Source organism: Paralichthys olivaceus, chromosome 21 (genome assembly GCF_024713975.1).
Source record: "Paralichthys olivaceus isolate ysfri-2021 chromosome 21, ASM2471397v2, whole genome shotgun sequence".
Taxonomy (NCBI): Eukaryota; Metazoa; Chordata; class Actinopteri; order Pleuronectiformes; family Paralichthyidae; genus Paralichthys; species Paralichthys olivaceus.
In genome coordinates this window covers 17,849,251-17,863,467 of record NC_091113.1, presented here as the reverse complement: position 1 = coordinate 17,863,467, position 14,217 = coordinate 17,849,251, and the positions used below count along the sequence as shown (strand labels likewise).

At 38.9% G+C, this 14,217-nt stretch overlaps 1 protein-coding gene across 4 annotated transcripts in view; it reads left to right on the top strand.

Annotated features, from left to right (window-relative positions):
• exoc6 (exocyst complex component 6) overlaps positions 1–13,926 on the top strand; it is a 43,926-nt gene extending 30,000 nt beyond the window's left edge. For all 4 annotated transcript variants that reach the window (XM_020083434.2, XM_069517342.1, XM_020083432.2 and 1 more), the window contains 4 exons: positions 473–614; positions 1,885–1,958; positions 7,696–7,808; positions 9,294–13,926. In XM_020083434.2, the coding sequence (XP_019938993.2) occupies positions 473–614; positions 1,885–1,958; positions 7,696–7,808; positions 9,294–9,420 (456 nt within the window). In that variant the 3' untranslated portion in view covers positions 9,421–13,926. The remainder of the gene's footprint in view (positions 1–472; positions 615–1,884; positions 1,959–7,695; positions 7,809–9,293) is intronic.
• Positions 13,927–14,217: the final 291 nt, after the last annotated feature.

The following is a 14,217-nucleotide window of genomic DNA, read 5'->3' as shown; positions in this document are numbered from 1 at the left end:
AATTTACAGCCCATATCTTCCTGACCCCTGGGCTAATTAGTAGATGGTATGAAGTGCTGATTGCTATGATTCTTTAAATGCAGAATTCAGGACGAAGCTAAGACCTAACGCTGAATTATATTTTTTCCTTCTTGCTCTTTATCCCCTATATCTATTTTTTCTCCTGTATATACTTCTCACAAACCTTTCTCCTGGTCCTTTGCCATTTAACCTTTTACTCCCTTGCCAATTGCTTCAAACTATCTCTTTTATATCTCTGCACTCTCTTCCCTTTCTTCTGGCCAAATCATTTCCATGCACAATGCCCCCTCACTTTTTTTTTATTAATGTTCACCCCTGTCAATGACCTCATTCCACCTCTTTTCCTTCCTTTGTTTCCTCATTCTCTTTCCTCATCCCCATCCTAATCTTTCCCACACGTTTCCATCTCTTCCCTCTGTCTTCACCCCTCCCACTGTCTCTCTCTCTGCAGGGTAAAGTGGCCCAGACAGCTTGTATGTCAGCCTGTAAGCATCTGTCCACATCACTGATGCAAATGCTGCTGGACACGGAACTCAAACAAATCAGTATGGGAGCCATTCAGCAATTCAACCTAGATGTAATTCAGTGTGAATGTGAGTATAAATATGTGGAATAGTTATTTTTATTTATTTTGCATCTACAGAGCTCGAAAGACACAAGGGGCGACATATTTAATACTAATCGATTTACTAATTGATTTTTATATCTCTGACTGAAATGAAAAACATATTTTCCAAGGTATGTTTTAAATGTGTTAAAGCTAAAGTTAAAATTTGCATTGAGGTGCATACAGAAATATAATTGGCGTAATCAATAAAGACATTTTTGTGAAATGTACTGTATTTGTCTTCTGAGTGACAGAAGAGTGGCAAAACTTGTTTTCCTATCAATCCCTGTCCATGAGTCTATGTTTATAATCAGTGTAAAAACCGGCCCATCAGTAATAATATCTGTCCCACAATATCCTTTTGATAACCTCAATTTTATTTAACCAAATTGGACTGAAACAGACATTCACAGGGGTTGTGGATGCTGATCTCTGTCATGGCAACAACATTAATAAAAGCAATTTCTCTACAAAGTAAAAGCACAATGTTTGTTGTTGTTTTTTTGCTGTAATGCAATCTGGTACGACTTCTTTTCTGAAGTCGTACAAGATTAAGTTTAAATATCAAGGTGAATTACAGCTTTTATTTGTGAACTTGGCTCTGAAGATTGTTTCGATTGATTCGATAAAAACGAGGATAAAGTCCTGACCCAATTCTGCAAGTTTCTCCACAAGACATGTCGGAAAACGGCTACAGATATGTTTAGAAAACCAAAAGAAATGCTTGTCAGAGTACTGAGAAGTTTATTTTTGTGTAAAATGTTCTGCTCAGTACATATTTGGTCACAATTCTTTAATAAGCAAATTAAAGGGATCCTTATCAAAAATGTTTTTCAAGTTTTATAATTCCTAATGAATCGATATTGGTTCTGGCCTATGAATTTCCACTACTTAATCTCCAGAGGCAAACAAGTTTTACATCTTTCATCAAAATTTTCATTTTCATCTGTACAAACAATTTTTCTTGCATCATCACAGTATCATTAAAAATTGGAAACATTCTGAACTCATTCGAATTGATTGATTGAAGTTGTCAGCTTAAGAGGAAGTGTTTATTGGCATGAACCTGTACCTCTTTGTTATCAGAGTGCATTTGTAAGATTGATGACTTAGCTTCGAGTTGAATTATGGTACATCAACACTGAGTTTTAACATTTTCCCAGTTGTAAAAAGATGATTTGGAGCAACAATTTTTGACACTAGCTTTGTGAACTGTATGCTGCAAGTTTTAAGTTATAATATTTGTTTCTTCTCAGTGTTTGCCAGCTCTGAACCCGTCCCTGGTTTCCAAGGAGACACACTCCAGCTGGCCTTCATCGACCTACGACAGGTAAAGTTTCTGCCTGAGCTGAAGTTACTTGTTTAAACAGATTTATTCAGCACAAGTTGGTAGTTATTTCATTTAAAGCTCACATTTTCATCCCGATTAATCCATATCATCTTTCAGTCAAAAAGGTATGTGTAATGTCTTTTCTCTGTTTCTCCTGCACTGGTTCTTCCATTATTAAATGCTACACAGCTGTGTTGTGCATGCCATGATGCTCAAAAGGCTAACTAATTAATTAGCAGTCAATCACACATCGCAGAGAATGTCTGAGGAAAAGCTCTGGTTGAAGCACTGCATGTTCAGGCGTGACACTAAAGATCTGATGCAAAGAGCTGAGCATTTACAGCACAGAATAATTATGATAAAGGATGCTAAGAAAAAACATGGGACCAATTAGTATTTATGTGTTTTAGAAGCTGATGGCAGAGTGTCACAGTGAGGGCCTAAATAATCTTTGTAGCTTCGATCTTTTCAACCTTTGTACACTTTTCTTTGTACTTCTCAGCTGTCCCACGTTTCACCTCTCTGTATCACAACCAGCAATATTATGTTTCACTGGCCTTTTCAACTTTCACCTGTACTGTAGTTCACCTGCTCTTGAACACAGCCCCCCACCAACCACACATACGCGCACGTTGCCCCCCTGCCCTTTTTTGTTGTAAACACCAGTGGTATGTAAAGTGCTGCTCCGTCTCATTAACTTGAGTCTGCGTTGACCTGTTAATCTGAGCCTGAGGTGGAGGCTTAGCGCTTCATCCAGTCCAGGTCACAGCACTATACTGAGGGAGTTTGTTGAAATCACTGCAAGCACACTGAAAAAAGTAAGATTGTTACTTGTAAAGTAATCTGGATAAATCACATTCCCTTCTGCATTTATTAAATTAAAATCTTGACATGACATGACGTGAGTTAAATTCAGGTTTAAAAGACACTGAGTCTTTTATTTATTTATTTAGTCGACCTGAGTAAGATTTATGGGCTGTCATTTCCTTATAAATCCCTGTCATGTCATGAAAATGATAACTATGTCTTAGTTTCAGTCAAGTCACAACATGCGAAATCTTTCAACAAGCAATTCAACATATATTTAAGGCCAAAGTTCCAAATATAAATAGATAAAGAATTAATATTTTAGTTATTTTCAGGAAAGTCTACGAGAAATCAGCCACTGCTTTATTTATTTTATTATCAATTGTTGATCATTTTCTTGATTATATCAGAAAACTGTGGAAAAAACTTATTGCAAGTTGAGGTATTCTGATGCTTTGTCTTGTCCAGACAACAGTCAACTCAACATGACCAAAGATATAATGCGTCTGTAAATGTGACCTAAAAACAGCCATTATTCAAAATTAAGATTCTTAAAAGAAAATACAATAGAATAGAAAATAAGAAATAAAAAAATTGTCAGACTTGATTGATAATTTAAACAGTTGATTTGTTTTATGTAAACTGACTTATCGACTAATATAAAATGTTAAACTTTGCATAGTCTTTTGTATTATATTTGAATATATTTTGATTTAAAAAACGTGTCTTGTTCCAAATAAGATTTATTTTTTAATCTGTACAAATTGCTAAAATGCCCAAATTCCCAGACAAAATCAGATTATTCTGAGGAGACCTTAAATTTCCTGTGATGCACCTCATTAGACAAGATGTGTCCGTGCTTCTTTCATACATGCTGCTTGGTTGACCTATTAATCCCAGCCTTAGGTAAAGGGGTTTGGAGGCATCCACAGGCTGAGGTTACACACAGGTCATCCTTTTACTCTCCCTTTATCTTATGGCTTTACATTTCTAAGCTGTAACTGCATTTTAGATTGTTATCCTGTAAGCCTTTAGTGACTGAAAGTAAAAAAAAATGTGTGTGATAGAGGGAATTTCCTTTAAATTGCTGATTTGTGAATGGATTTTTGTAGTTGTTGCTGTAGAGTTGATGTTAATGTATCAATTAAAACCATTCTACACCTCAGTCATTAAATGCGCCATTTAACAAACATGGTCTTAAAAGAACCTGTAGGTTTTGCTTTTACTGTATAGTTAAGATTAGCTTTACCAACCAATCAGAAATGTGAGTACAGCATGAAACTTAATTTCTACTCAGCAAGAGGAATCTCAAGTGGTGGAATGTAACGTCAACGTTTATTCTCATATTGCTTCTATTACTTTATTGCTTCTACTAATGTTAGCCTGCTAAAGAGCTAGCCCCAGTCTGTCTCATCATTGCAGCCTGACCCTGAAGAAGTAGTGACGCTCAGAGGACATATTATAACTTCACCACCAACCGGTAACAGACCGTCTTAGACGGCAGAACAATAACATCCAGAGATACCCTACGACCCTAGCTCATTTATCGGTTGTTTTTTTTTTTTAATTACCATTTTGATTTCTTTATGTGCAAGAAATATTTTTAACCTTTCATTGATTATTGTACTGCTGGTCTGTGAGGAATAACATGGCATAATATACACATCAAGTATTTTTCACGCTTCTGTGCTACTTTTGTTCACCTTTGACTAACGTGTGAATAATTACACAACTGTCGCCAAGGTCTGGGTAGATGGATGATGAGAGAAATGGCTGGTGCTGTCTCACACATGAAGCCAACATGTGTGACAGAGGCCTTGTATGCAGCATCCTCAATCACTCAGAACCATCATCCATCATACAGGTTTCCTAAGGTTTAAAATCTGAGACAGAACTAGAGGAACTCCTTTCCTAACTCTTGACAAGTCCTTAGTGACAAAAAGAATAGTTTCATCTTCTCTTCTTATTCCAATTCCAACAGCAAGTGCATATTGTGAAAAGAAAGTGTTGCAAATATTCATTTTTTGTGACATTGAAACTGGTGAAATATCTTTTTTACCTTTTATTTTGCTGCGAACCACATGCAGCACAGGGAGGAAAAAGGCGAGACTCCAATTCTCTAGAAGAGCAGTGGCACTATGCCACTCAAGTTCTTCACTGTCACCTCACGTCCCAGCTCTATTCTTTCAAGCAGCATTCAAGCTCATTGTAAAAGTAAATGATGAGAGATTGGAGCAAGCTGTGAACATAATGACTCCCGGTAGATCTTGTTCTGTATTCTTACCTCTGAACCCTTGCACAGTGACATTTGACTACCACTCACAAAACACAGAGGTGTTTACTATTTCACTTGTATGATGACATGACTCAGCTTGCCCAGCAGGATCTGTTTTTGTCGAATATAGAATCATTGCACAAGAAAACTGCGTACACAACTATGGCAAGAACTTCAGGCCAAGGCTGAACCATCAAGTGATATGCTTGTGTTCCCAGGTCTCAATAATTCATTTGGTGGATACAATATGTCCATAACTGATGGAATTAATGATAGTCACAGGATCCTGTGAACTGTGGTGAGTTCAGTGAGTGGCTTCCTCTACGTGCCTGCTCATCACTTAGCTCCAGGTGAGAATCGTGGCATTGTTGCTAAGCCCCTCTCTGTGTGTCAGAGTCTCTCAGTCAGCTGAATAATGCTATTATCACTAAGCTGTTCTTTCACTGCTCTTTCAACATGACCCAAACACCCAGCTGTTTCACCCTGTGACATTAGCATACTTTGTGTGTGTGGGTGGGGTAGGGAGGTCATCTCCATCAGGTTATCCAGGGGTCGTGGGGTGGTCATTTTAAATGTTCCTGTTCACACTTAACACTAATCATGTAGCCGAAGAGGCACCCCCATTATCTTCTTCTCTCTTCAACCCTCACTCTTCTGCCTTGTCTCTTTGTCTCTGGCTACATCCACACTAATTTAGACATTTCAAACACTTAACTTCTGCTGCAGTTGTCAGCCATCCACACTTCTAAGTTTTTGAGCCCCTAAAATGTTGGAACTGCTGCAGGCCCTGTTTTATTTTGAAAACTTGGCAGATTGTGCTTTAGTCTGGACGTACAGAAACTGATATAGACCCCCCCCCCCCCAGTTCAGACCTGGTATTAGCATCTGTCCCAAGTGATCGGATCACAAGTGGTCAGCACTAAGTTCAGGTCTGGACGCACCCAAATGCGAACTCAATCAATCCTGAGATCCACTCATTCAGAGGTGGTAAGGGATGTAAGTGGCCACATGCTTTTTGCTGTGTGCAAAATGCATCATGGGCCATATGTGAAGGTCCACCTACTCAGCTGACAGTTTCACAATGAATCAAACATAATTTGTTCCACTTGTGTATTTCCATATGTCGATTTGTTTGTGGGCACCGCCACAATATCAATACTGCACATAAGGATTTCTATTTTTTTTTCTTTTCAAATAGTAAAAATCTTTCGTCAGAGTAGATCAATGATTCACACAGCCCATCCTGTCACAGCTCGCCTTCTCTCTATCTCTCTCTTGCAACAACACACACTAAACACACACACAGGGGCGACTGTGGCTGAGGCTGAGGTGACCTTGTTACCGGTCACCTCAGCCTCCACAAGGTAAAATTGGAAAGTCCCAAATAATCATATTGAATTTGTAACCCCAAACCTCTCTTTTCAGCCTGAAAGTTTACATCTCTGTTTAGGAAAAAAACAAGATCCGATGGAAGTCCAGTGTTTTTCCTTAATTATCGAGACTGTGGCAGCCCACCACTTCTAATTTGTCCAAATGATTTTACACTAGCATACACAGAGCATAAGTGATTCAGACCTCATAGTTTCCAGCTGCAGTTGTGGTCACATGCAATGCAGTTCTTTCTCTTAGAGAGAACTTATCTTTCACACTTTAGTCTGTTTTTGTCACTATGAATCTGTTGCGCTTGAGAGTGACCTTCGTGCATGTGCATCCCAGTTACTATAATAGATTTAATTCATTTTGAGGGAAACGCTGAAGTTTGTTGTTTAATTTATAGCAAAGTTTTGTGTTTGATGCTGTAGTTGTAGTCCTATCTCATGATTGAACACTTACAAACAAGTTGTTAATCTATGACACCAAACATGGGTTGACCATGTACTTCCAGGGTTTGGCTCAATAACAATAAAACATCTCAGGAGGGTGAAACTCTCCCAAATGTCCATAGAATCAAGGACAGAATCAATTATCTGATTATCAGTGCTTCTCATTTATCAGATGTTATTTACTGCTAATTTCATGACTTTAATGTGTGGCAGACTACAAAATACCACTATTACCTGTAAAAATGAATGGCACATGAATATCACAAAGAGATGAGGTGTATATCAGACCTGAGAAAAGTTAGTGGTATCACTACAGTTCCAATAACCTTACTTCAGCATCCAAAGATCATATATGAAATTGTTGCCCCTTCATACATGCAGTACACAACCAGAGACTATGTGTGTGAGACTTGGTAATACTGGAAATACTCCATTGGTTTTAGGAAAGGGGTGGTGTCTGGGTAGATGCTTGAAACGAAACGACATCAATAGCCCACTCGCTCGCTGTGAAAGCTCCAGATATGACCTGTTCTATTGTCAAATTGGATCAGACATTACATAGACGTTACACTCGGGAGCTGTCAGTTGAGAGTCAGTTAAATGTCTGATTCAACTGATTCAGACAGTTGCGTTCACACACCCAGCTCCTCTGGTTAATGTCTACAAAAGTTCAGGGTTGCAGTGCATGTGCGAAAACAGCTAAAGAGACGCAAACGATCATGTGGACCTCTTCTGTTCACACTCCCCCATCAAACTCTCACTTGTAGTACTTTGTTTTTACCACTGTTAGGTTTTTGTCTTTAATAGAGTTATCTCTCTGTGTGTTTCATAGCTCCTGGACCTGTTCATGGTGTGGGACTGGTCAACCTATCTGGCAGATTATGGCCAGCCAACTTCCAAATACCTGAGAGTGAATCCAGCCACTGCCCTGGCTCTACTTGAGAAGTGAGTGCATTCCATATTGTAACACTACTCGGGACGTGATCTGCGAAGCAAGAAACAAATCAGCTCAAATGTCTTTTGAACCTTTTCAGTGCTAGGGTATGTCAGTGCAAAGGTGCGCAGTAATAACCATTCCAATGAGACACTAATGAGTCAAGAGTTTGTGATTGGTTCCAAAGTTGCTCTCAGATTAATCTGGGTATCTGTAGATCTTGAAAGGGCTTTAAGGTTCATGTGAGGGTCCCAGCAAACCCTAAGGTGGACGTGTGACTTCACATGTACTAGTTTGCATGCTTTACTTAAAATATGGTCTCAATCTTGTTCTTTCAATTGCCTACACTGTTTTAGGGGGAATCTGAGTCTGTAACCCCAACTGTATGACATAGCATATAATTTAAAAGGGTAAAAGCTAGCTTAAAAAGCTTAGATATGTGTGTGGCTGACTTGTTTCTTCTCCCTCTGTTTTCTGGTTTTATTTTTCGTCCTGCTCCTCTAAATCTTGTTTTGTCTGCTGTTTTTCCTGCTGCTGCTCAGAGTCTACAGGGGGTAGGTGCAGCTTCCTCACTGCTTTTCTTTTGTCTTCTACATGCACACTCTCATAGGCATGGTTCTACTTCCTGCTCTTTAGCTCAGCACAAATGCTGCTTTATTGTTTGACTATGGGTAATACATTTTGTTAAAATCAATTCTTATATATGGAGGTGAAATGTTCATCTTTTCAAGTGTTCTGACTTCCCTATTTAACCATCATACATTTACACAAAGTGATCTAGTGGCTCATGGTCGAATACATTAGCTGCAGGTGTTCGACTCTTTTTTAATGTGTTTTCTATGTCTAAATTTTTTTTTACTTAAAACCTATTATAAAATCGTCTGACTCGGATATCAGTTTGTAGTGATTGGTTTTGTGTATACAGTATATACATATTGACAATTGATACCCCAGTTTGCAGATAATTGAGAATATGGTCTTAGTCTATGCGTTCATCCATCCATTATATATAATGCTTATCCTTTGAGAGGAGCTGGAGGAGCTGGAGTCAATTCCAGCTAACATTGGCTGAGAGGTGGGGTACACCCTGGACAGGTCACCAGCTCATGACAGGGCCAATACAATACAACAGACAAACAACCATTCACACTCAAACCTACGGCCAATTTAGTTTCCCAATTGTTCTAACCCCAAATACATGCCTTTGGACTGTGGGAGGAAGCCAGAGTTTCTGGAGAAACATTTAAACTCCACACAGGAAGACCTCCAAACAAAACTGGGAGTAGAACCGGGAACTGGATATGGTTTATAATAAATAGTGAATAACAGATAAAAAAAATGCAACTGTAGCTTAACATTACAGAGGGATATATCCGGTGTGATCTCAAGTTATATACATATTGTTTCTGTGATTACAAAATTTAAACTATAAACTATAAACAAGGCAAACAGCTGAGAGAATGTATATCTGACAGCCTCTTCCTCTCTGTTTCTAGGATGAAGGACACCAGTAAGAAGAACAACATTTTCTCTCAGTTCAGGAAGAACGACCGAGATAAACAGAAGCTGATAGAGACTGTGGTCAAACAGCTGAGGAGCCTGGTCAACGGAATGTCCTCATGAACACACTCACACTGAGTGTTGTCACAAAGAGATAGAGTGAATGAAACATGCATGCAAACACACAACAGGAAGAGACGGACGCCTGGCACACACACACGCACACACACACACACACACACACACACACAACGGCACAGCAATACACACTGTACAAGGCATGCAGGGAAATTAAGCAGACACACGATGTGTATGAAGTCATGTCCTCCCCGTACTGTTTAACTACACTTAATATCCAATGTAAATAACACACACACACACACACACACACACACACATACTTAACAGTTTTATTGGACTGAGCATTAAAATGTTTGTAGTATTTTCATGATGATGATAAGACAAGCTATGTTTGTACATTTGTGAGAGTAATATGATTGTACAGTGTAGCTGCAGAGGGACTAGTATAGCACAGGAAGTGACACTCTTAAGTACTGGCACAATGAGGTTAAAGGTCAACAACACTTTCTGCCCCTCACGTGAATTGGATGAGATACATTTATCAACGCTTGTGTTATAAACAAAATAACAGTCCCTCTCTTCTAAATGGATGGTGTCTGGAACACATTGTTTTGCTTTTTATTTGGATGAATAACATAATTGTTAATCTAGAGAGATCAAGTTATTGGTAATCGACTGATAAACTGTTAAAATAACCCACTATTACTAGTCTTGCCAGATGGTCTTATAAAGTAGATGTAATGAAACTACAAGCTTTATCTCAGTAAACAATTCAGCATAAGTCTCTTCTGAAACCCGGTTGTGCACCAGTTTAACATGGCTCTCATGTTAAAAGCTAAGAACCCACCACGTAACCTTTTACTGTCGACTTTGTGTCCATGCGTCAGATCAGTAACCAGTTTTCTTTACTACCCATAGCTTCACTTTGAATCCTTGGCCCCTCTTATTGGTGATACAAGATGCTGCTTATCTTCATTTAAAATAATTTAGAAAAAGGAATTACTGTAACCCAGTGTTCTGTAAACAAAACAAAGAAAGTCATTTACGGGAGGAATTTAGCAGGATAAATATATCGGGTCTTTCTTATCCTCCTTAACTTTAACAGATGGCTGTAATCTAGATTATATGGTTCTGTTCAAACATGTCTCTCCACATGTGTGTCCTGTGACACATTCCCTCGTCTTAAATTATTTAATTTAATGTCTGAACAAAATTCAGATGCTTTAAGACCTGTACAGATTTTGAGTGTAACATATAAATGTTTAATTTCAAAAACACCTCTCGACAACAATTGGGTCAAGCAATCGTCTTGCTAGATGTTAAGACTTATCGGCCCCACCCTGACGTATTCTTACCCATAACACCATTCTCTCTGTAAACGCGCAGACACATTTACATGGATCATTTTATTCTGAATAGTCACATAAACTCCCTGCACGATCGACATCATTAAGAAGCACGCTGTGACCACATGTGCTGCAGATTCTGCTGAAAAATCTCACTGCTTCCACATGGTTTTCACCTTCTGTCCATGCCCATAGAATTATGGGTATGGGACTGTAGCCTTAGATGGCTCTGACCAAGTTAGGCTCATTGTCCCAATACCCAAACTCTTGTTCCTGTGTGTTTGTGTGTGGGTGTGTGTGTTGTGTGTGTGTGTTGTGTGTTTGTTTGTGTGTGTGTGTGAAGATGCTGAGGTCATGGATTTGGGGAAGAATAGAGGAGTGGATGATGACGTCTTGAAAGACTGATGTTCATGAAAAGGGTGAAGTTTTGTCTTTACTCCTTTGTAGCTTTGTTTTCTGTCTGTCTCATGTTCTTCCTCATATTGTACATTTAAACTTTGCAGACAGAGCCTCGCAGTGATTGAACATGGACGAATTTGTGATTGTGAGTCTTTGACTCCCAGATTGAAGTTTGAGACGACATATGTTTTCTGCATGGAAGAATGTCAAAAATATGGCTGTTTAATGATTTGCCCCAATATGTGTGCACAAGTTGGATAACATAACACTTGAACTAACTAATGCAATTCATGCAGACATAGGTCAGAACATTGCAAATTGTTCTAATGGATTATATCAGATTGTACACATGAACACATCTAGGTTTATACAGGAAAGGGTCCATGGAGCCTACAATGGTTTGGGGTTAAAGTGTCAAAGTGTGGACAGCATGCAGCCATCCTAACAAAGGCATGTGATGTCCTCACATGAGAAGTATGCCTCGGCCACAGGATACTAACACCTGATATTAAAATGCAGTCTCTGGTCCCACTGTATAAGATGTAAACAAATAGACATCTCATCCTCTGTTCATTGTAATCTGTTGTGTAGTTAATCTGACAGCACTGCCAGAGACAGCACTGCCGAGAAGTTTTCACCCTTTCTTTGTACGCAAAAACTACAGGATAGATTACCACAAAACTTATTTGAAGGATGTGTTATGAGTCAGGGAAGAAGACATTCAATTTTGTTGTCGATCCGGATCAGGGGGTGGATCTAGGATTTTGAACTTTCTATAACTTGGCGTGATAGGGCATTTCCCAGAGAATAGTTCGTGGATCTTGGTGGGAAAAAAACTGGCATATTTAGGGACCTTGATTTCTATGACTGTGCAATTTGCTGCAGCTTGATTGAATTTAAGGGAACTGTTGGCTCTCGGTGGAAGTATGCCATTCTAGTTAACCTATGTTTTCATTCATTTCATCAGACTGTTGAAATGTCCCTAGTATGCATTTCATTTGAGAAAGAGAAAGGCCTCACAGTATTTCTTCAGGACACTGGAGGAACAATGTGACAGTCTTATTAGCCAAACCAGAAAATAATACTAAGGAGCGTCTCTACTGGCTGCGATTACATTCTTTAGCTCAAATATAACCACGTCTTCAAGGGTCCGGCTCAGAATAAAGAGTTAAGGTGAGAAAATCGTTTTCCAGGTGTAAAGGTGTAAGGTCACAGGCCTGTAATCATAGGTTGTTTTTCAGAGTCAGGTGACATGTGAGTACGGGGTGGTACACTTCAGTGTTCACAGACCAACTGGACAGTCAAACACATCCTGGTCAAATCTGACGACCTGTGGCTGTACTCACTGATTGCAGCCAGAGCGACTCAGTAGTTGTGCGAGTGGTTTCCTGTGGAAGGTGACAGTGCATGCACTCTTCCTCCCTCTGTAAATCCCTTCAGTTGTACAGTGAAGGACATTATTTATGCGAAGTTAACAGCCGTCCACCCAAATGATTTGATTCACACTTTATATATTAAACAGTTCCATTTGCATTCTAAATAATTTCTTTTTGTTTCTCAGGGTGAAAATAAGCTTTAGAATAAAATAACCCATAGACATCTACAAAGCACAGCAATAATAATTGGTTTCTTTACAGCCTCACAGGCACGTTGAGTAATTAATTAAAACTTGCACAGGACTCCTGATAAAATCATTTTGTAATGAGATTGTTTCTATTCTGTTTATGTTTTGGGTCTGTGCTCTACTTTTAGCATTTTTGCACTGAAGCTGATGATTTTGATTTTTTTTTTTTGATTTTTCTTTTGCCTTTTTAATAGTTGCTTGTAAATCCCACTGTATATACTGCATATTTTGTAAAGAAACTATTACAGCAGGTTGTCTGCAACAATCTGAACTGGAGGTTGACACTGTGCTGTGCCCCTCCGTCAACACCTACAGTAAATATGTAATTAATACAATTCTGAATTTGCTTTGTTTGCTTAATTGGTGAACACAGTTGAGTGCAGTATGAAGAGCTCAGTGACTCATGTTGGTACCTTCTCTCCATTCAACACAGGCAGACAACTTAAGGATGGTTCCAAGATCAGTTTTAGTGGCAGGGGTTCTGTGCAAACACCTCCTCTCTGGTTCTCCTTGTTAAAGGCCTGTGTCATTCAGTTCTCCTTCTCCTGCAGGTATTCAAGTCCAGTTTCCCATAACTTATCTTATAAAAGCCAATACTTAAATAACAGTCAAGTCTGAAATGGAAGCAGGACTAGTCTAAACAAATACAAGCTAGCTAAAGAACATTGAGGACAGGTGTAATAGCTGTACTCTGGAGACACCTCCTATAAAATACAACCCTGTCTCCAAGAAATCTCATTGACACTATGTGCTACTAATTACCAGAGGCCAGGACTCTTGACTGTGGGTTCTGACGCATTTCCCTTCAGTTATGGTCCAAACCATTCATCAGAGTTTTACCACAAATTGTTGCTGCAAATAATTTGAATACAAATGAAATTTCAGTAGGAGACATGGTTGTTAAAATGATAAAGTACTGGGTAACTATTGAAACTGGACTGGTTCACTGCTCTCTGTACCTGAAGGAAATATTTGCTTGTATATTGTGATTCTTAGAATTCAGAGAAAAGGTGGGACAGTTGTTCTTACCTTGACAGAGATGGAGAGTGGGTGGAGAGAGGGTACATGTTAACAGCTTTACCTTTGTTGTTCTCAGTGAGACACCCTGACTGAGATGTTGTTTTCCTACATTTGTCGTTTTTATTTTATGTGCTGTAATAAAATCATATTCAACAGGAATGTCTGACATCATTCTGTTTGGCCGCATGAAATAACATTTGTTATCATTGTTCATGGAGCCCTGTAGCGAGTACTCCTGTAGCGCTGCCATGAGGAGGGGTCGTGAACTTTGTGATGAATAATTAAGGTTAATTCGAGCTGATTACCAGTTGGCTCTGATGTGGTTTTGGTAATTTCATATGACATGAGAGGTGTAATCATGCAAATGTTTGGGGTCACTGTTCAGCTCTGTCACTGGAAAAAACAAGAAACAATGAGAGAATCATCTCTGTCATTTGTTTTCAGAATTTT